Source organism: Podarcis raffonei, chromosome 17, assembly GCF_027172205.1.
Source record: "Podarcis raffonei isolate rPodRaf1 chromosome 17, rPodRaf1.pri, whole genome shotgun sequence".
Lineage (NCBI taxonomy): Eukaryota > Metazoa > Chordata > Lepidosauria > Squamata > Lacertidae > Podarcis > Podarcis raffonei.
The window spans coordinates 1,504,913-1,526,558 of record NC_070618.1 but is presented as its reverse complement, the minus strand read 5'-3'; the positions used below and the strand labels follow the sequence as shown (position 1 = coordinate 1,526,558).

At 44.9% G+C, this 21,646-nt stretch overlaps 1 protein-coding gene across 1 annotated transcript in view; it reads left to right on the top strand.

Moving 5' to 3' along the window:
* The window catches only part of ADGRL3 (adhesion G protein-coupled receptor L3), a 505,316-nt gene that overhangs the window by 186,710 nt on the left and 296,960 nt on the right, over nt 1-21,646 (top strand). Inside the window, exon 3 of the mRNA XM_053370359.1 lies at nt 11,297-11,518. Coding sequence (XP_053226334.1) covers nt 11,461-11,518 — 58 coding nt within the window. The 5' untranslated portion in view covers nt 11,297-11,460. The remainder of the gene's footprint in view (nt 1-11,296; nt 11,519-21,646) is intronic.

Below are 21,646 nucleotides of genomic sequence, written 5' to 3'. Positions count from 1 at the left end.
AAAAGTTAATGCTGTGAACTTCCCCGAGATCTTCGCATGGAGGGCAGTATGCACACATTTAATAAAACGAATAGTGATATATAGACTGAAAACAGATAATAATAATAATAATAAATTTTATTTATATCCCGCCCTCCCCGGCCGAAGCTGGGCTCAGGGCGGCTAACAACAATAAAACAATACAAAAATACAACACAAACAACACTCTAAAATCATTCATTATAAAATTAATTAAATTCAAGCCACTGGCCACCATTGGGCCAGAGCTCCGCGAAGATTGCCGAGGGAGGGAGTCAGGCTGTGCCCTGGCCAAAGGCCTGGCGGAACAGCTCTGTCTTGCAGGCCCTGCGGAAAGATGTCAAGTCCCGCAGGGCCCTAGTCTCTTGTGACAGAGTGTTCCAAAAGGAGCCACAGCCGAAAAAGCCCTGGCTCTAGTTGAGGCCAGCCTAACTTCTCTGTGGCCTGGGACCTTCAAGATATTTTTATTTGAAGACCGTAAGTTTCTCTGTGGGGCATACCAGGAGAGGCGGTCCCGTAGGTACGAGGGTCCAAGGCCGTATAGGGCTTTAAAGGTTAAAACCAGCACCTTAAACCTGATCCTGTACTCCACCGGGAGCCAGTGCAGTTGATATAGCACCGGATGAATGTGATCTCGCAGCGAAGACCCCGTAAGGAGTCTCGCTGCAGCATTCTGCACCCGCTGGAGTTTCTGGGTCAGTCTTAAGGGCAGCCCCACGTAGAGCGAGTTACAATAATCCAGTCTGGAGGTGACCGTCGCGTGGATCACAGTGGCTAGGTCAGGGCGAGAGAGGTAAGGAGCCAACTGCTTAGCTTGGCGGAGATGGAAAAATGCCGCCTTTGTTATAGCTGCAATCTGCGCCTCCATGGAAAGGGAGGTGTCGAAGATTACACCCAAACTCTTAACGGACGGTGCTGGCACTAACTGCGCCCCCGCAAGAGATGGGAGTTGCCCCCCCAATCCCATATCGTCCCGTCCCAGCCACAGGACCTCTGTCTTCGAAGGATTTAGCTTCAACCGGCTCCCACGTAACCATCCAGCCACAGCTTCCAGACATCTGGTCAGTGTGTCTGGGGCCGAGTCAGGATGGCCATCCATCAACAGATAGAGTTGGGTGTCATCGGCATACTGATGGCAACCCAGCCCAAAACTCCGGACAAGCTGGGCGAGGGGGCGCATAAAGATGTTGAAAAGCATTGGGGAGAGTATCGCACCCTGAGGCACTCCACACACCAAGGAGTGGCACGATGACAATTCCCCCCCAAGCGCCACCCTCTGTCCCCGACCAGAGAGAAACGAGCGCAGCCATTGAAGGACTGTGCCCTGGATCCCCACGTCGGCAAGGCGGTGGTCCAGAAGTTCATGATCGACCATGTCGAAAGCTGCTGACAGATCTAGAAGAATCAGCAGCCCCGACCCGCCTCGATCCAGCTGTCTACGAAGATCATCTGTTAGGGCAAACCCACATCACCTTTCTAAACATCTGGGCAGGTTTGCCTAAGCAAATATGCTTTTAGCAGACATTGAAAAGAATACAAGTAGTAGTAGTAGTAGTAGTAGTAGTAGTAATTTATTTATACCCCGCCCACCTGGCTGGGTTTCCCCAGCCACTCTGGGCGCCTCCCAACAGAATATTAAAAACATGATAAAACATCAGACATTAAAAACTTCCCAAAACAGGGCTGCCTTCAGATGTCTTCTAAAAGTTAGATTTAGGTTTGATGAGGCCCTAAGCTACTGAAGGTAATGGGGCCCTTTCTATGTCCAGCTGCCCTTTGTCAACAACATATTGTCGCTGGTTTTTGTGTTGAATATATGCTATATGGCAATTTACGGACCTCATAGGTATCTAAAGCCATTTGCACTTGTTGCTATGCAACCAGTCCATGCAAAATGTAGGCACCCTATATATAGAAATGAGCAAACCAGTGATCTTTTAGGGAGCAGGCTAGCAGGTGGGGCCTATTACTCACACCATAGGAGCCTACACAACACAAAACACTGTGTTCAGTTCCTTGACATCTGCTGGGAGGGCGTTCCACAGGGCGGGCGCCACCACCGAGAAGGTTCCTGCTTGATATCAGTGTGCAGGGAGTTCCAAAGTGTAGATGCTCCTACACTAAATTATCAAGTTCTTGCAAACGTGGGGTGGGTATTATGTTGCTGCCTGGATAGTTCAGTTGCTTAGAGCTGATAATGCCAATGTTGCAGGCAGTGCCGGATTTAAGAATAAGCTAAACAAGCTCTAGCTTAGGGCCCCGCTCTCTTGGGGGCCTCCTAAAAATTTGAAGGAAAATAAACTGGATGTACATTTCCAAAATATAAGATAAAAAAACAAATAAAATCTATATACAGCAACTGTGTTTTGTGTTGTTTTGGCTCCTATGATGTAAGTAATGGGCCCCGCCTGCTAGCCTGCTCCCTAAAATATCACTGGTTTGCTCATTTCTATATACAGGGTGCCTGCATTCTGCATGGACTGGTTGCAGGGCAACATGCGCAAATGGCTTTAGATACCTATTAGGTCCATAAATTGTTGTTGTTGTTGTTTAGTCGTTTAGTCGTGTCCAACTCTTTGTGACCCCATGGACCAGAGCACACCAGGCACTCCCGTCTTCCACTGCCTCTCGCAGTTTGGTCAAACTCATGCTGGTAGCTTCGAGAACACTATGCAAATATAAAAGGTAAAGGGACCCCTGACCATTAGGTCCAGTCGTGACTGACTCTGGGGTTGTGGCGCTCATCTCGCTTTGCGTGTCGAGGTCCCCAGGTCCACCCCAATAACTCACACATCACACAGAATTTTTTGTTTAAGATTTTTGGCATAATTTTGGCTACAACTTTATTAAAATACAAACATGTGAGTGGTTGCTTAGGCATTGGTTGCGACTATCTGCCCCCACCATGGGGGACAGACTGACATTCCGCACGATGCGAAAGTCAGAATGGGGGAATACACTTGGGGATAGCGACGGAGCAGGGAACCTGCCCTCAGCCCTCCCCAAATGCAACCAGGAGCTTATTGCTATGGCCCGAGCCCCCTTGACAGAGTGGACAAGCAATAGTTAGCCCCCGATTCCTTTAACGGAATCCCTTGCAGCAGCAGCATTAGAGGGGCAGGCACAGCCAATCCATGCCCCTCAACCAACCAAACCATAAACCAATGCCTAACCATGAACCTTACAAGTTGTGACGATTTGCTACGCAGTAGGCAAAAACCAAATGGCCCCAGCCAATCAGCCAGATGGACAAAATTCCTACCAGGCCCCCGCTCCAAAGCAGACGACCCCATGACAGGCATAGCAAGGTCAAAGCGAACAACCCTATTCTAGGGAGGGGGGGAGGGGCAATCGGATGCACGGGCAAAAAGAGGAAGCCCTAGCCTCGTGCAAGGAGTTTTAGCATTTCTGGCTGTCAATCAATAAATGGCAACATTAACTTCTTCCCAACAACAAGGGAAGCCCCAATCGCATCAGTGGCCAACGGTCAATTAGCCCGCCCCCAACTTTGGAGTGTCCTGGCGGCCCCCACCGCAACACGTGCTCGCCATGAAGGAGAACACGCTTTACTGGCTGAGGGAGCCGGCGTACATCTTCCTGTTCATGTGGCCAGCATGACTAAGCCGCTTCTGGCGAACCAGAGCAGCGCACAGAAACGCCGTTTACCTTCCTGCCGGAGCGGTACCTATTTATCTACTTGCACTTTGACGTGCTTTCAAACTGCTAAGTGGGCAGGAGCAGGGACCAAACAATGGGAGCTCACTCCGTCGTGAGGATTCGAACTGCCGACCTTCTGATCGGCAAGCCCTAGGCTCTGTGGTTTAACCCACAGCGCCACCCGCGCCCCTTAGCAATATATTCAACACAAAAAACAGCTACAATTTGTTGTTGACAAAGGACAGCTGGACATAGAAAGGGCCCCATTACCTTCAGTAGCTTAGGGCCTCATCAGACCTAAATCCGGCCCTGGTTGCAGGTTCGATCCCCATACAGGACAGCTGCATATTCCTTCATTGCACGGGGTTGAACTAGATGATCCTCGGGTCCCTTCCAACTCTCCAATTCTGTGATTTTGTGTGACACCTACAGTAGTGGCTGACTCTGCCAATTGAAGTGATCTCACAGGTCAACTCGTCCCAAGTTGCTACAGGCTTTATATACTAATAGTAACAACTAGAACTTGGCCCTTTAATAAATCAGCAGCCAGTGCATATCCCTGAGCAACGGTATTTCTTGCAACTCCCTGCCAACCTTATTTCTGATAATTTGTTTCACTTCATCTTAATTTGAGTTTTCCACCATATAATCATCCATCCTAGTATAAATGGTGGGACTTCAGCGTTTCTTTTTAAAGTGCCAATATTTGTGGTATTCCACATGCATTCTTAATAGAGATGGGTAAGCGCTTGTCCTGGAAAGCTGCCTTGAACTTCAACCAGCACTTTGCATGAAAACCCTCAAGAGAAGGCAGCTGAGTGCTGGAAGCTGAATTATATATATTTATATAAAAAAATAAAAATAAATACACACACACATCTGCAACTCAGCATAATAACACTTTGTGCGGCTGATGAAGCGTACTGTAGTCTGCAAAAGTTTATGCCGTAATAAATGTGTTAGTCTTTAAAGTGCCACAATTTACAAGATTCTTCTTTGCGTTTGCTCTGACATTTTCCCTCCCCTCTTTTAAAGTTCTCCTTTTCATTCCTGTTGATAAGCTACCTTTATTTTCCTCAACTTCCTTGATCCAGCTTTTTACAAAGAATCTTATTATCTCCACAAGAAGCCATGGAAGCATGCTACATTTTTTGACAACACAGTTTCAAAGATTTTTTTCCCTATACTCCTTTATGTCATTCTGTTTTCTTCTCTTTATTTGACTATTATAACTTGAGTTGTATGCCTGTTTTTTTACTGACTACCTTCAGGTTATTTCCCTGTCTGTTTAAAAGTGAATATTTTATGTGCTTAGCCGCTTGTGGATTTCTCCCTCTTTTTCATTGTTTACTGTATATGCTATTCCCCATTTGCTTTCCATGAATTTATTGTATCAAGTACTTTAAATGTAGAGCAGAGCAATCCCAGCAAAGAAGAGCCATGTGGGTGAGAGGCACATTATTAGAATCAGAATGGTAGAGTTGGAAGGGACCACGAAGGTCATCCAGTCCAACCCCTGCAATGCGGAAATCTTTTGCCCCGCGTGGGTCTCAAACCCACAACCCTGAGATTAAGAGGTGCTCTACTAACTGAGCTATCCCCGCTCTATTATCATTTTACTTAGTTGCTAGGTTTTGCACTTCCACGATGGGCGTAAACCAGGCCTAAACTGAAGGCCCACAGTGCAAGACCTGTGCTGCTTCACATCCCCTCCCTTATAAGTAAAGGTAAAGGGACCCCTGACCATTAGGTCCAGTCGTGGCCGACTCTGGGGTTGCGGCGCTCATCTCGCTTTGTTGGCTGAGGGAGCCGGCGTCCAGCTTCCGGGTCATGTGGCCAGCAGGACTAAGCCGCTTCTGGCGAACCAGAGCAGCGCACGGAAACGCCGTTTACCTTCCCGCCGGAGCGGTACCTATTTATCTACTTGCACTTTGACGTGCTTTCGAACTGCTAGGTTGGCAGGAGCAGGGACTGAGCAACGGGAGCTCACCCCGTCACGGGGATTCGACTCCCTTATAGTCGCTCCCTTTTAACCACTTGTCTTTTGTCTCTCCCTGCTTTAAGTTTTGGTGAATTATAACCACTTTTAACTATTTGCTTTTATCCCTCTCTTCTTTAAGTCTTATATGCTTTATTTTATTCACGGGTTTGTATCTCATGCTGGTCTGACCGTAATAAGGTTTGTAATATTATTTATTGAATTATTATTTATTAAATTTATATAACCACCCTTCAACTGAGGATCACAGAGCGCTTTACAACATAAAAACACAAAAATGCAGTACCGTTGTTAGTATCCACAATGGAAGTCCCAGCCTGTGGAAAATTCAACAGATACTAACTGGTATCAATAGATGTTAACAATGGTATGCACTTTCGTATTTTTTACATTGCAAAGCGCTCCATGATCCTCAGTTGAAGGGTAGTTTGATGCCCCCAAACAGGTGTTAACGGAAAAATCCGAGGCCTCCCTTGGACAGAAACAAAGACACCAACCAGGATAACTTGGAGCAAAACAGCACCCTGTAGGCTTGGCCTTTATTGAACTGTTGCAACAGGGTGCTCCCCTCACTTGCAGGAAAGAGGAGGGACACAGAAAAAATGGTGTGCAAGGTCTTATAAAAACTTTTGAAATTCCCATCCTGTAGATCAAGCCCACCCCCAGAAACATCATGCATACATCACAGAAAGGAGGGGTTGAGGGAGGAGTTGTGGTGGTAACCTGAGTGTCCTGTCACCTGGCTGGTTCCCCCTTTCCCCCTCCCCATGAGTACTTTCCAGGTGACAGAGGGGAGTTTGCAGTTTCCTGCCCCCAGAGGGAAGAGCTGATCATTGTCCTTTGTTCCAGTCCGTGCTGAATCCACTCCCATATGCAAGTTCTTTGTGATCTTGATGGTCTTCTGTCTAGGACCATCAGGGTTGGCATAGCAACCGGACAGGGCTCCTGTGAATGTGCTGGTATGCTGAAGGGATTATGGCTGCCCTGTATCAAACCTTCCCCATTTTGTAGTCCTTCCTTCATGGAGTAAAATAAAAGTGGAACAGTGCAAATCCAATGTATGGTTGATTTTCTATGAATTTATAACAGAAGTGTAGCGTATGTAGTGTGTGAGTGTGTGTGAAGTTTGTACAAACTGAATGATTGGGGGGGGGTTTCCTGCTACACGGGGCATTTCTTTTATGCAAAGCAGATGAGTCCGCTTTCTCTGCTAAGACTCCCAGCTGTCTTGGCGTACTAACCCCCTTCAGATATCATTAGCGTTCTCACCCACCCAGTGGATGTATCTAGGAATGCAGCATGGCTTCATCCTGCCCTACATGCGTGCCTTCATGTGTCTATAATGTTCCTGTGTGCTGAGGAATGTGAATGCACTGGGTAGAGCAGGCACCCCCAACCTTTGGCCCTCCAGATGTTTTGGACTACAATTCCCATCATCCCTGACCACTGGTCCTGTTAGCTAGGGATCATGGGAGTTGTAGACCAAAACATCTGGAGGGCCAAAGCTTAGAGTCTGCCGCTGTGATCCCTCTGTACCTGGCAAGCGCTGAACTCCTGAAGGGAGCTGGCGTGTCTCTTCACAGCGTGCCTTTTAGCCGCCATGTAATTCAGTGGCTGAAAGTGTAGAATTATTTAGGATAAACTTACCTTTCTGGGGGGAAATAATAATGCATGGTTGTTGCCAAATTTAAAGGAAATGCACTTAGCTTTAATTGTAGCATGCCACGGATCATTAGCAAGTTTAAATCGGGGGGACGGCTTTTTGCGTGCGCATGTGCATTCCACACCGGGCTTTATTTTGAGGAGCCGAGCATTTAATATGCTAAACCGTCTTTTACTTGTTTTATTTATATTATGACATTTAATTCTGTGGAGCTATTACAGCTGCTTTCTGAGCCTGCATAATTCATCAGCGGTGGGTGAAGGAGCCTTTCTGTTAGTTCCCTGCCTCCACCGCAGAAATTCTCTGTTCCTGCTTCTTTTTAGATCAACCTACAGCCCCGAGGGGATGGGACACAGCTTGACACTTCATAGCGGGTTTTGAAGTGACACACTACCAATTTTCAGGAGAAACTTTATTCTTCATTATAAAACTCTTGTTCCAAGTATACATTCCCCCCCCACACACACACCTCAATTTTAACAAAAATACATTTCCTAAGGATTCAGTGTTCCATTTAGATAAGAGATTCCAGCTTTCCCCAGATGTTGCCAGAACATTTTAATTGGGGGAGGTTTAAAGAGTGTTGTTCTTTTTGCACTCCTGTCCTTTTGAAGTGGCTCAGACTCGGCTCAACAAAGCTTGTTTGCTTGCTGGCAAGTATCCTTCTCCCAGTTCACGGGTGTGTCTGTATGCAGAGGGATCTCTTGGTCTCCACATCTACTGAAAATCCCTTTATTAATTCATTGACCACCTCCTAGGTTGTGGGGGGTTTTTTTGAAGCCTATGGGCACATATAAAACATTTTTTGTACGTGAAAAGAAATTCTCATTCAGCAGTGGCAAATATGCTTCTGTTTGCCTCTGGCCTATTAGAAGTAAAATTATATTAAATGGTTTCTGAGGTGTGAAAAGGTTAAGTCAAGGAGAGTCTGCAAGAAAACCACCGTAGTGTAAAACATTAATCTGTTTTACACTTAAACTTCATGTCACCCTGCAGCCAAAAATAGCAATGATCATTAAACCAAATTTGCTCCTAAACATTAACAGAAATTTATTACAACTTACAGTTCTGAAAGACAATTAAACTTGCTTTTCATGTGGAGAACATTCCCGCTGAAATTGCTTCCCAGCAGGATATTTATTTATTTATCAGTTAGCCTATTATCATGGGGGGGGATATTTTTTACATATGAACATTTTTTATATATATACAATCAATTACAGACACACCTTGATATTCTTTCAAGTTGCTCCTTTAACCCGCTTTATTGCAAGCATGGAGTATTTGTAAAAGCTGCAAAGTTTGTATTTTCTTTTAAAAAAACTAAGTTGCATTTGCACATTTGGTACAAAGACAAGATGAAGATACAACAACAAGGGTGAGTTTGAACTATTCAGCTAACCTCTAACCACAGTGTGGGCATTAACATCAGGGCTGAAGGAGTTTAGCCCTTCTCCCTCTACCCCATCCCCACTTAGGCTGTGTACACACCATATGTTTAAAGCACACCTCTCCCCAAATAATCATGGAAACTGCAGTTTACACCACAGAGCTACAAATCCCCACAACTTTAACAAACTACAGTTCTGGGATCAAATCAGAAACCAGGACGGCTTCTGTAAACCCAAACTGCCCCTGGAAAATAAGGACACTTGGAGGGTCTGCTGTTGGTATAGCAAGATTTGGATGGGACACTGTTGGGAATCTGTGTACGTGCAGCTACTGACACAGAGTCAATTAAGGTTTGGCAGACAGCCAGAAGGCAATCTGAAGGAGCAAGTCTGCCTGGTGATAACAGAGGCATGGAGACAGCTCCCTGATTGGTCAAGCTCTCTACTGACAGGAATGTGTTAGTTCAGAGGTTCAGAGTTCTGTGTCAGTGAAGGAGTTGTGAGTCGTGTCAGAGAGAGCTAACATAGTGTTCTGTTCCTGTATATAGTCCACTATATATAATAAACACCTAACTACAAGTTCCTGGTTTCCTGCTTCGTCTATCCTGTCTGCAGCTGTGCTGGTCCAGGGGGAGGTTACCGTGGGGCGAGATCCAGGACCTGAGTCGAGGGTCGGCAGACAGTCCTCCATGGGCGAAGCGGGGTCCACAGCGAGGAGCCGGGCAAGGACAGGAACTCTGGGGGAACAGGACTGGATGCTGGCCAAAACAGCTCTTCAACAACGTTGCTCCCGCAACCTGGGACCGGGCTGACTGGCCTTTATCTTCTCTGAGGCCAGGGGCGGTCCCGGCCCCCAGGAGACCCGCCTCTCCTGGCCTTAAGGCGAGCACTCCTCCTGGGAGAAACCAGTTCCCTCCGCCTCTCTGCCCTGAGCCTCTGCAGCTCCGGAGAGGCTGGAGGGTTACTGGACCCAGGGGCAGCTTCAATTTCCCCTGACAGGGCTGGGAGAGGAACACCTGCAGGCAATGCATCCTCAATCGCCTCTGGAGCCAGAGTGGATTCACCTGGTGCCTCCTCCTGAGGATCCGGCACAGGTGCAGGCGCTTCAGAATCAAGGCCCTGCCCCAGCTCAGCCGGTCCTGGAGGCGGGGACTCCTGTGCAGGCTGGGATTCTTCCGGTTCAGCCTCTGAATCGGATTCCCAGGCCATCACAGCAGCCAAGTCGCCAATTGCTTCCGTGGATTCTGCATTTACTCTGCTAGGTCTGGCTAAGGTCCTGCAACTAGTCAGAAAGTTGTGAAACACCAAATAGGTTTTGCCAATAGACACTCCCTTACTCACTCGCTGCAATCTGGTGCATGAGCCTTCAGGAGTGACTGGTGCTGAAGGGGACGGGGAATAGGTTTTATGGCCATAATATCCCTGTGGGTTGGTTGAAAAGCAGTTCAGCTCAGTTGTCAGTAACTCTTGTTGTTGTTGTTAGCGTCTACAGTCAGCCTGGGCAAATTTGTCCGACGAAACTTTCTAAAATCAATAAGTTTGGAAGGCATATCGCGCACTCTCTCCAGCTTCTTAAGGGCATCTTTGAATGCAGAGCCACAGACAGTATTTTAGACGTAGCCGCAGTTATATCCTTTCCATTTGATTCCATTTCTTGAAGCCCACTGACAGCCAGGCTAGGACTGCAGTCCTTGGGGATTTACTCCCTGCAAACCACATGGGTTTGTTAAGCTATTGTACCCCCCCCCTTTTTGATTCCAGCCACATCGTAAACTTATTGCAACCATATAATGCAAAATGAGCAAGTCCCTGGACAGGGAAGGGGGGCAGCGGAGAAGATAGCAGAAGTACTTTGTTAGGGGCTCCAGAGCCCCCTCAGGAAATTAACTTTTGTCTCACTCTGTGCTTGCTCCTTCACATGAAAGCTGATAAATAAAATAAATCTGTGCCGTAGCCTCTGTCTCCCTCAACATCAGGTTGTCATCTGCAATATCACAATTTAAAAAAATATAATTTACCTACTCTGAGGATTGCAAGACAAATGATTACCCACGTTCGAAAAGCGTTATGTAAATGATAAGACTTTTATTTTATTTTTTTACTTATTACCCTTTTGGATTGGGAAGTGAAGCAGGGAAAGTCTTGTGCCTTGGGAGAGTTTACTTTGCTATTTTGTTTATTATGCACTTACATCTGTTCAGGACTGTGGTTCAAGGACCTGATAAGCCTGTAATTAGACCTCATAAACTTGGGGAAGAAATAACAAAGCATTGTTCCACACTGCTATTTTGTGTCTTCTCTTTAGGTCTTGCTTTCCAGTTATAATTTCTTGATGCCTGCATGCAATCTGTGCTTCCCACAGATTCGCATTAATCCTATGCTTAAATTTTCAATAGAATGTCTGCTTCATCCTGACATATTTCTAGTTCTAATTACCGAACGGAGACATGAGCAAAGGCTTGTTGGAAAGTATTACTTGGTGCAACTGTTTGCCAAGTGCACAATGATTGTGGTGCTTAGAAACACCCGGTTTCTTAACTGTTTCCCCCTTTTTCTTTTTCTTTCTAGGTCTTGAATTTTGGACACTGGGTGAGGGTGTTGGTTTAGAGGGTAGCCACCCCGTTCGGATTAAAGCGAACTATCACCTGGAGGATTACCAGCAGAGAGAAATCTTGATTCATTCTTTTGGAAACTTTCGCTGCTGAATTACCCTTAAGTTTTGGTCCACAGTCATGTGGCCGCCACAGCTGCTGTTCCTCACAATGCTCTTGGCATCCACAGTCATCCACGGTAAGTTCATGAAGGGCTTATTCAGTCCTCCCCCACCCCCTCCGCCCAGCCCAGGAAGTTGAACTCTGCTGCCGAACAGATGAAATTTCAGAACTGTTGAGTTCCTGTTGATTTGCCGCTTCTTGAAAGATGATAGATAGATTAGATAGATGATAGATAGATAGATAGATAGATAGATAGATAGATAGATAGATAGATGATAGATAGATAGATAGATAGATAGATGATAGATGATAGATAGATAGATAGATAGATAGATAGATGATGATAGATAGATAGATAGATAGATAGATAGATAGATAGATGATAGATAGATAGATAGATAGATAGATAGATAGATAGATGATAGATAGATGATAGATAGATAGATAGATAGATAGATAGATGATAGATAGATAGATGATAGATAGATAGATAGATGATAGATAGATAGATAGATAGATAGATAGATGATAGATAGATAGATAGATGATAGATAGATAGATAGATAGATAGATAGATAGATAGATAGATGATAGATAGATAGATAGATGATAGATAGATAGATAGATGATAGATAGATAGATAGATAGATAGATAGATAGATAGATAGATAGATATAGATAGATATTGCATTGGTTATGCTGCTTCGGTTCAGAAATATAGAATGTTTGATTCAGGCAGACTATTTTTTTTTAGAAAGCCAGCACTCCACACTGTGACAAATGCAGGGTTCAATTAAGTCCACTTGTCAGTGGCAATTTCCCGCCCAATGTCTGGTGAGTGCCCCCCACATGCCTTGCCCAAAGATCCCACAAAGAGTGTAAACAGATGAAATGCTTCCCTTTTGCAACGGCAGTTCAGAAAGAGTTTGGGGAGAGCAGAGGAGACGTTGGTCTCCATTCCTTGTGGCCTTTTGCACGCAATGGCAGTGGAGGTGTGGAGGTGCTGCAGACACCTTTCTGCAAAAGCCCAGAGGCTTGAGGCAGGGGATCTCCTCGACACCCCAGGCTCAGCGCTATGCCAGCATCTGCATGATAGGACGCATACGTATATTTAACCAAAGATCTAGAATTGCCACTACCTCTGTTAGTACCTAGCAGTGTTCCCAGCTGGCAGCATCTTGCTGAGACTAATGATTTCGTTGAAAAGCAAGACTGGGAAGAAGAACCTGGCTGCCAGAGAAAGTGTTTCCCTCTTTCCCCCTGCAGTAGTCAAATTTCCAGAGAGCCCTTGCCATAAATAGTCGGAGAAAATACTTGAATGGTTTGGGGACTAAGAGCCCTTTTATCTGTCAAGATAAAGCACTGGTTAACATTAAGTATTGGTTTTCTCAGAGGGTGTGAGGTTTGAGGTTCCCCTTCCTGTACAGCTAATAACTGTTATCTCTGCTAGAAAGTGATTAAGGCAAGTGACTCCCTTTTGGTTCTGCTAAACCTCTCAGCAGCTGTCTGTACTATTGACATCCTTCAATATAACCTAGCCGGGATAGGGCTTGGTGTCATCGCTTTGTGCCGGTTCCATCACTTCCTGGGGGAGGAGTTCTAGCCAATGGTACTGGAGAACTCTCTTTGGCTTGCTGGGTTCCCAAATATTTTGTTTCTCAAGTCACGCAGTAGCTATATGAAACCGCTGGGACCTGTTGCCCAGGAATTTGGAGTACAGTGTCATCCACATAAGAATGCTCCTCAGCTCTGTTTTTCCCTTTGTGTTACGTTCTGGCGTGGTGGTTGTGATACTAATTGAGTCCTTGAGGTCAGTAATGGAAAACAAATGAAAGCATTATCTAGACAAGGCAGATGTGCTCCTGGACACTAGAAAGGTTGATCTGGGAATAGGAGTTCAGCCTGGTTTGGAAAGGGGATAGCAGTCCCCTTGAATACTCTGGTTTGCAGGCTGTATCCTGGATTCGCAGGTTGCAATGAAATGTGTCTGGAAATATTGGTCCAGAATGTGGCCGATAAGACTGTTGGCTTTAGCTGGGAATCACATGACTTCTTTTTTAAGACAACTTCACTGGCTTTGGGTACATATCTGGGCAAATGCTGTTTGTCCTGTGCTTCTAAAGCCCTAAACTGTCTTAGGAACCAGGATACTTGGACTTTGTTCTCCTACATGAACCTGCCCAGTTAGTAAGATCTCTTTATGCCCCCACCAGCATATGAGTTGTGCCCAGAGAGGACATAAAGAATTGTCTCCTCCATGGCCACTCCAAAGCTTTAGTTTAGTACTCTCCTCTCATGCCTGTTTCAACCTCTCTGTTTTACTTCTGTTGGCATGTGAAAACATCTCCTTTATGGCAGACATTTTTCCTGCTGAGTTGCTGGTGGGATTTAATTCCCCCTGTTCGTTTCTTTGTTTGTTCGCTCGTATTTTTTTAAAAAAATTATCAGCTGTCTTTTCTCCTTTAGATCAGTTTATATAGTTCTTATTGATTGGGTTTAAATATTTTGACTGTGCTGCGAGCCACCTTGGATATTTGTTAAAGGAAATACAGGGTACAATTGAATAAAACAGAATATAATCTTGTCATATTTCATTTTTCATCGAAGATTAATTAGAAATCCTAGTATATGTTATAAAAATTGAGAGATTTCAGGGGGCAGGGACATTAATGATGTTTAGTTGTTTTATTTAATTTGGCTCAAAAACAAATTGTTCATTTTTCAGAAGCCAAAGGAATATTTAATTCACATAACCAAGGGATGTCTCAGAGACAGTGAGCTTTCGTGCCGAAGTACTTAGAATTCATATTTAATTGAATTCCACTTGCACTGGAATAAACTGCAGATCTCTCTGCATAGAAACAAGGACTGTGGATCGATGGGAAGGAAAAGGAATATTTTCATCCTAAGAGAACCCTTTAGTTGTTGCAGTTGCCCATAAATGAACATGATATACAAGGATAATGATAGAAAGAACGCTGCATGTTAGACGTTAGACAGTTTTCTTTTTCTTTTTTAAGGAAAACGTTTGATGTGCTTTGACAGCTGTCACACTGGAATTCAAATAAGTTTTAAACATGTTGGGATGGAGTGGAGCAAGAAGCAGCATGAGGAGAATGTGAATGTGCAAAGCTGGCCACTGGTCCGTCCAGCCTAGAGTTGGAGATCCCAGGCCACAGGGAAGTTAGGCTGGCCTCAACCAGAGCCAGGGCTTTTTCAGCTGTGGCTCCGATCTGGTGGAACGCTCTGTCCCAAGAGACCAGGGCCCTGCGGGACTTGACATCTTTCCACAGGGCCTGCAAGACAGAGCTGTTCCGCCAAGCCTTTGGCCAGGGCACAGTCTGACCCCTTCCTTCGGCAATCTTCACAGAACTTTGGCCCAACGGTTGCCATCGATTTGATTTGAATTACTTTTATAATGAAATGATTTTAGAATGTTGTACTATTTTATTGTTGTTAGCCGCCCTGAGCCCGGCTTCGGCTGGGGAGGGTGGGATATAAATAAAATTTATTATTATTATTATTATTATTATTATTATTATTATTATTTACTCTGAATAGCTTCAGCTTTCCAGGATCTGTCCCAGCCCAACCACCTGACCTCTTTTAAGAGGAAGTGCCTGGAATTCAACCTAGGGCTGACTGCATGTAAAACTTGGACTCTTACCTCTGACCCCCTCCCCTCCCTAATGGCTTGTTTACATCATTAATATGGTCTTCATGCTATATGGAGAGCCATGATTTAAATTATTCTAAAATAAATCTCGGATTCTTGTGGTTGCAGAGAAACACTTCAGAATTTACACTTTTACACACACTTTTACACACACACACACATACACACACACACACACACACACACACACACACACAATGAATATCTTCCATGTTTTGTTAAGCATTATGTTATTTAACTTTGGAGGTAGGTTGGAAAAAATAGAGCTGGAAATGCTCAACCTCTGGTTCTAAATTTCAGTCAGGATACATATCTCCCATGTCAATGGCATTGCAGACTAAGTGGTTTCAAATTCCATCATCACTATCTCCTGCTTCAGGACCCAATATAATGCCTAAAGAGGTAAAGTTAAAGGACCCCTGGACGGTTAAGTCCAGTCAAAGGTGACTATGGGGTTGCGGTGCTCATCTCACTTTCAGGCCGATGGAGCTGGTGTTTGTCCACAGACAGCTTTCCGGGTCGTGTGGCCAGCATGACTAAACTGCTTCTGGTGCAACGGAACACTGTGACGGAAGCCAGAGCACACAGAAATGCTGTTTACCTTCCCGCCAGAGTGGTACCTATTTATCTACTTGCACTGGTGTGCTTTCAAACTGCTAGGTTGGAAGGAGCTGGGACAGAGCAACGGGAGCTCACCCTGTCACGGGGATTTGAACCACCAACCTGATCGTCAAGCCCAAGAAACACAGTGGATTAAACCACAGTGCCACCCTTGTCCCTATATATAATGCCTAACTACCTTGTCAGAAGAGAGGCTGTGGAAGGTGTGTTATCACCATTCTCTTATTCCACTGCTTCCATCCTCTTTTCACTTATCCCCCATCCGTTGTCCCCAGTGTACTGTCGTAAAAATGAATTTCAGATATTGTAGCTAGCAGGATGCAAAGTCATGTGATAATTCCCACTTAATGAAATCCTGCAGCAGCCTTTCCCAACCTGGTGCCTTCCACATATTTGGGATCACAGCTTCTCTCATCTCTGACAACTGCTCATCATGGTCCAAAATATCTTGATATCAGCCGGCTTGGGACAGCGGTCCTTTAGAGAGGAAAACACACTGGTTTCATTTTCACATTGAACCAACGTTTTTTTAATTCAATACTTGCTTATTCATGAGGAATATCAATATGGCACTTAGATTACCTTCTGAATTAATATGAAAATAACACACAATAGTGTGTGCAAATCCTATCATGGTGTTGTTTCAATCGAGGAGTTTTTCATATTTACCTTCCAAATGCTTTTCATCTGCAGATTGCTAATTTGACAAATGATTTGTATTGGGGGGGGGGAGTGATGGTTCTGAAAAGCCTGTTTTGATTTATCAGATACGGATGGAAATAGCCTGCATTTGCATTTTGAGCTGATTAGTGAAGCAGTGATTTAGCAGTAAACAAAGTTGTATTTCCCCCCCGTATCGTCAGACTAATTCTGCTCTAGTTTCAGGCGCGTGCCTGCTCTGAGCATCATATTTCCTAGGCAAAACAGTTAACACTGTTTTGGATATCTGCAATTTTGAACTGATGTTTTGTACTTTTTCACATGTGTAACATTCAGTGCATACCATAAACACTGCATACTTTGGTGTAAAGGTTCTTCAGTGATATTCATCTGCTGTGCCCAGTGCTTTTTTCTAGAAAAAGGGATGCAGGAACTCCCACCATTTTTGGACAGGCAACCCTAAGTTGTTGAGCGTCTTTCAGGAGGACACATAAAGTCCTAGCCTTGCATATGATTAGCCCATGTAAATAGGTGCTGTGCTCAATAATATAAACACTTAGTCCTCATTGCCTACTAAAGCCCAAGAGTATGCATCTGAACTAAACGCAGATTCACCCCTTTGATGGTGCCAAATAAATAGATAAAAGCATAACTTTTATTTTATTTATTAAGTTTGTATACAGTGGTACCTCTGGATGCAAACGGGATCCATTCCAGAGCCCCGTTCGCATCCTGAAGTGAACGCAACCCACGTCTGTGCATGCATGGGTCACAATTCGCCACTTCCACGCATGCGCATGACATTGTTTTGAGCATCTGTGCATCCACTCCATTACTTCCAGGTTCCACAGAGCACAACCCGAAAATATTCTTCCCAAAGCTACTTCAACCCACTTCATAATATTAGAGGTTGTAGTCCAAGAATGCCCGGAGGAAGCAAGTATCTGTGGTGCATTCTTCCTACATGTGTTCTGAGACTACACTGTTTCCTGCAAAGTGCCCTTTCTTATAGAAAGAAAGGAGCTCTCTCACTCACGGTCAAGAGTGAACATGGAGCACTGGTACCAAACTGTATGTCATGGGCCAGGAGTTGGCTTCACCTGCTGAGCAGCAGCCTGAAGAAGCAGAAAGTGAAGTGACTCCACCTGCTGCTGATGAGAACGAGCTGGCTCCAGCTTTCTAAAGCAGGGCTTCCAGCCTAAGTCAGTTGCTGGAAACACCATTCGTTGTTCCTGACCAGACCTTGCTGCTTCTTGCTTCTCATTGCCTTTCTTGACCCCGGATCATCTGACTACGTGAACTGAGATACTCCTGACCTTAGGACTGGACTGGACTTTGTATATGGTCTCTGCCTCCAGGCAAGTACCCCCCTGACACTTGGCTGGCTTCTCCATCCACTGAGCTCCGCCATGGCTGGCAGCACTGTATGGGAAACAGGCCTACTAGAAAAGCTAACCAACAAATTGAAATTAGCACGGGGACAAACAAAAGAAGATTCTGTAATAGATCATGGATTGCAGTTAGGAGAACATTATACTTTCATAACCATTTCTCAGACATGTTCTACCAAAAAGGCAAAAAGGGGCAGCACCAATGACATTTTAGGGGAGTAATAAATAGGCTTATTCTAAACTCACCCAGAATCTGCTTCCATTCCCTATGCTAGCTGTCAGGGAACTGACATCGGAGCCAGAGGTGGAGGCAAGGCTCCCAAGCGATGCCGGAGAAGGGCCCAGCAGGGAGAGAGGGAGCTCATCGGCTGGGGAAGGAAATCAGCGTAACACCAGGGATAAAGGGGGGCAGATGGGGGAATCGGAGAGGGGGCTCCAGGACTCCTCGCCGGAGACCAGCGGGGAGAGCACAGGTCCTCCGCTACCCACACCCACCCTACGCAGAAGACTTCCGCGCAGGGAGAGTAGGCGGAGACTTGGCGTCAAAGAACTTTTGTGCTGGAAGAAGTTCAAGAAACACCCACTGACGGATTCTGCTAGCGACTGAAACAGCCACGAAGTGAAGGGCTGTCCAGCCAGGAAAAGGTTTAACCAGGCAACTTAGCCAGGAGTGGCGGCAACATACGCACGAGCAACCCCTATAACCATTACACTAGCATAATGATATGCTAACAAGAGAGGTAGTGCAAGTTAAAAAAACTCTTTCTGAACTCAATAGACCAGGCATAGGCAAACTCGGCCCTCCAGATGTTTTGGGACTACAACTCCCATGACCCCTAGCTATCAGGACCAGTGGTCAGGGATGATGGGAATTGTAGTCCCAAAACATCTGGAGGGCTGAGGTTGCCTATGCCTGCAAAAGACAGCTAAAATACGCTGCCCTTACCTTCTCCCACTCCATACCTGCACTGCCAGATTGGAATTCTCATTGGTGATGTATCTAAGATCCCAAATCCTAAAACACTTCACCCAGTGTAAATTTAGCATGATAAGGTAAAGGTAAAGGTACCCCTGCCTGTACGGGCCAGTCTTGACAGACTCTGGGTTGTGCGCCCATCTCACTTAAGAGGCCAGGGGCCAGCACTGTCCGGAGACACTTCCGGGTCACGTGGCCAGCGTGACAAGCTGCATCTGGTGAGCCAGCGCAGCACACGGAAACGCCGTTTACCTTCCCGCCAGTAAGCGGTCCCTATTTATCTACTTGCACCCAGGGGTGCTTTCGAACTGCTAGGTTGGCAGGCGCTGGGACCGAGCAACAGGAGCGCACCCCGCCGCGGGGATTCGAACCGCCAACCTTTCAATCGGCAAGCCCTAGGCGCTGAGGCTTTTACCCACAGCGCCACCCGCGCTTATATTTACATGTATTTGCATGTTAGTCCAGGAACATTTTATATCAGATTGACAGGGTTCACACCGAAAGGGAGATTTATAGTTTGATTCAAACTATGCTTACCTGGAAGCGAGTCCAGTTCATTATCATCAGACTTGCTTCTAAATGCTCAGGACTGCGCTATTAAATTGCTATGATACGCTCTCTTGCCTGGAATTGAACATAATGACACTTCCTTGTAAATAAATATGCATAGGCTCCAGCTGTTAATATGCTAAAGGACGGATAAGTGGACAGTGGAATAATGCAGCGTTTTAAGAGCTGAGTGAAAGACAATGCACATAACTCTGAAAAAGATTTATTCTGACATTCCATTATTAAGAATTGTAATGTTTTGTTTGCCAGAAAAAATATATGGAGATGCGTTCATAACAGTAGCTTACAAATAGTTACTGGAATTTGCACTAAGATACTTTTACGGGGGGGGCATTCAGAGATGTCATCTAGTAATTGGTGCATTGCTGGCAAAGCTGAAGGCTTGGTTTTTCTATTGCTATTCTATGACTTGTTACTCTATGTACAGAGAAATGGAGCTTGTTACGGTTTCATACCACATAAGAATTTGGGCTAAAATGGAGATGTAGAATTCAACATTTTGATATACTGTTGTATGTTCCAACCTTCTCTAATTGGAAGTCACAAAAATCGCCCTTGGAATTTGACATGGATATCCCGGCCAACCAATTTGTTCTAATTTTTTAATACTTTCTCTGCTGCATAGAGAGGCATGTCATTATTTTGTAGCATGGATGGATTTACAATGTTGTAATTCAAGAATGTCATCAGTGGTATGTGAAATCATTTATTATATTAGGGTTTTCTAGGCCTTTCTGTGCAGTGCTTTTGGCAAAACACCCAGTTTGTCATGACACATCTCTGTATACAGAATCCATAATGCCAGAACGCTTGCACAAAGCAATCTAATTCCATAATTGAATCAGTTTCCATAGATCAAAACAGCTAGGTCATATTGTTTCTGAAACATAATTTGGAATAATCTTGACCACATGGAAATTTCAAAATCTCAAATGCATTCTTGGTTTTTCTTCTTCCCATCTTCCAACTTATTAGTTAGATTAGTATTCAAATACAGTCTGTATCTGAGATTTCCGTTCCTCGCTAGCAATTGTGTAAGTCAATCACAGTCCCCTAGGGCTTTATAACAAAGGCTTTAAACCCTATTCATTCAACTGGAGGTGAAAGAGCCCAAAAGGGTTCTTTGATATCAGAGAATCTACTCGCTATGTTAGATTTGGAAATGAACTCCTGAAAAGCCTTTCCACACCAGACTAACATTTCATGGTGCAATCACTTCGGGGCGAGCGGATGCAGTACTCTAACGACAATGCAATATAATTGAGATAATGCTGTTTTTACCCTGGGTAGAGAGGTTGTTGCATGTTGGAGTATTTTATCACGTATGGCTTCGTAAATGACATTGGTCCTTGTAGGAGTGACGTAACTCCTGGTGATGGATGCCACAACCCTACTTAAGCTCACGTTGTCATAGCCCTAAAATCAATCCAGACTGCAAAGAGAGGTGTTGTGCTTCAGTTGTGCCTGACTTTTCACCTTGCAGCTGCCTCAGGTCCAATGCTGACATTCTTACTATTAGAAAAATGCTCTCATGATGCTGGTGGAACTTCTGCCACCATTGTATCATCTAGCTTTCACACTTGGGCTTCACATTAGATGGCCTCACTGACAAGGCCTCTTTCCTTGTTTCTTTTGTTGTCCCCCATCTCCCTTGCCACCCAACATCTTAGGAGTCCATTCAGGATCTCTGAACAGCCAAGGCATAAACTTGTGTTCATGTATCCAGAATATTCACTTATGCATAAGGACATAAGAAGTGACTTGTAAAATCAGACCAAAATCCACTTAGTCAAACATTCATTGTAAGAAGCTCAGCACTAGAAGATCAAGCAGATATTGACCAGTGGTCAACTGAAGGCCCGCACTCGGCCTTCTCCTGTCCTCCCTTACTGCAGTAGGAGATTTAAAAATATACAGTGTTCTATCCACATGGTCTCTTGTGGCAGGTGCCTCCAGGCATGTACTATATTCATCTGTCTGGAATAAAAGGGCTTCTTCAATTCTCAAGGACTTTTAAGGACATTTGTTTGCTTACATTATTTATAGGTCACAGGGTAAACAGTTGTTTTTACTCTCTTGTTTTTGTAAGGGTCAAGGAACAAGTTAGTAGTCGGGACCAAATAATAACCAAGCATGCAATAATATAGTGAAGTTCAGGAAGACTCTGTTGCTCAAGCAAGGCTCAACTGGAACAGAAAGTCCTTCATAGTCTTTTCTGCCCAGAGGGAGGCAGTGTTAGTTCAGGTCCAGAAGTTGAGTGGTTCACCAGGACTTAAGTGATTCACCAGTAGATCCTAACCATGTCTCCTG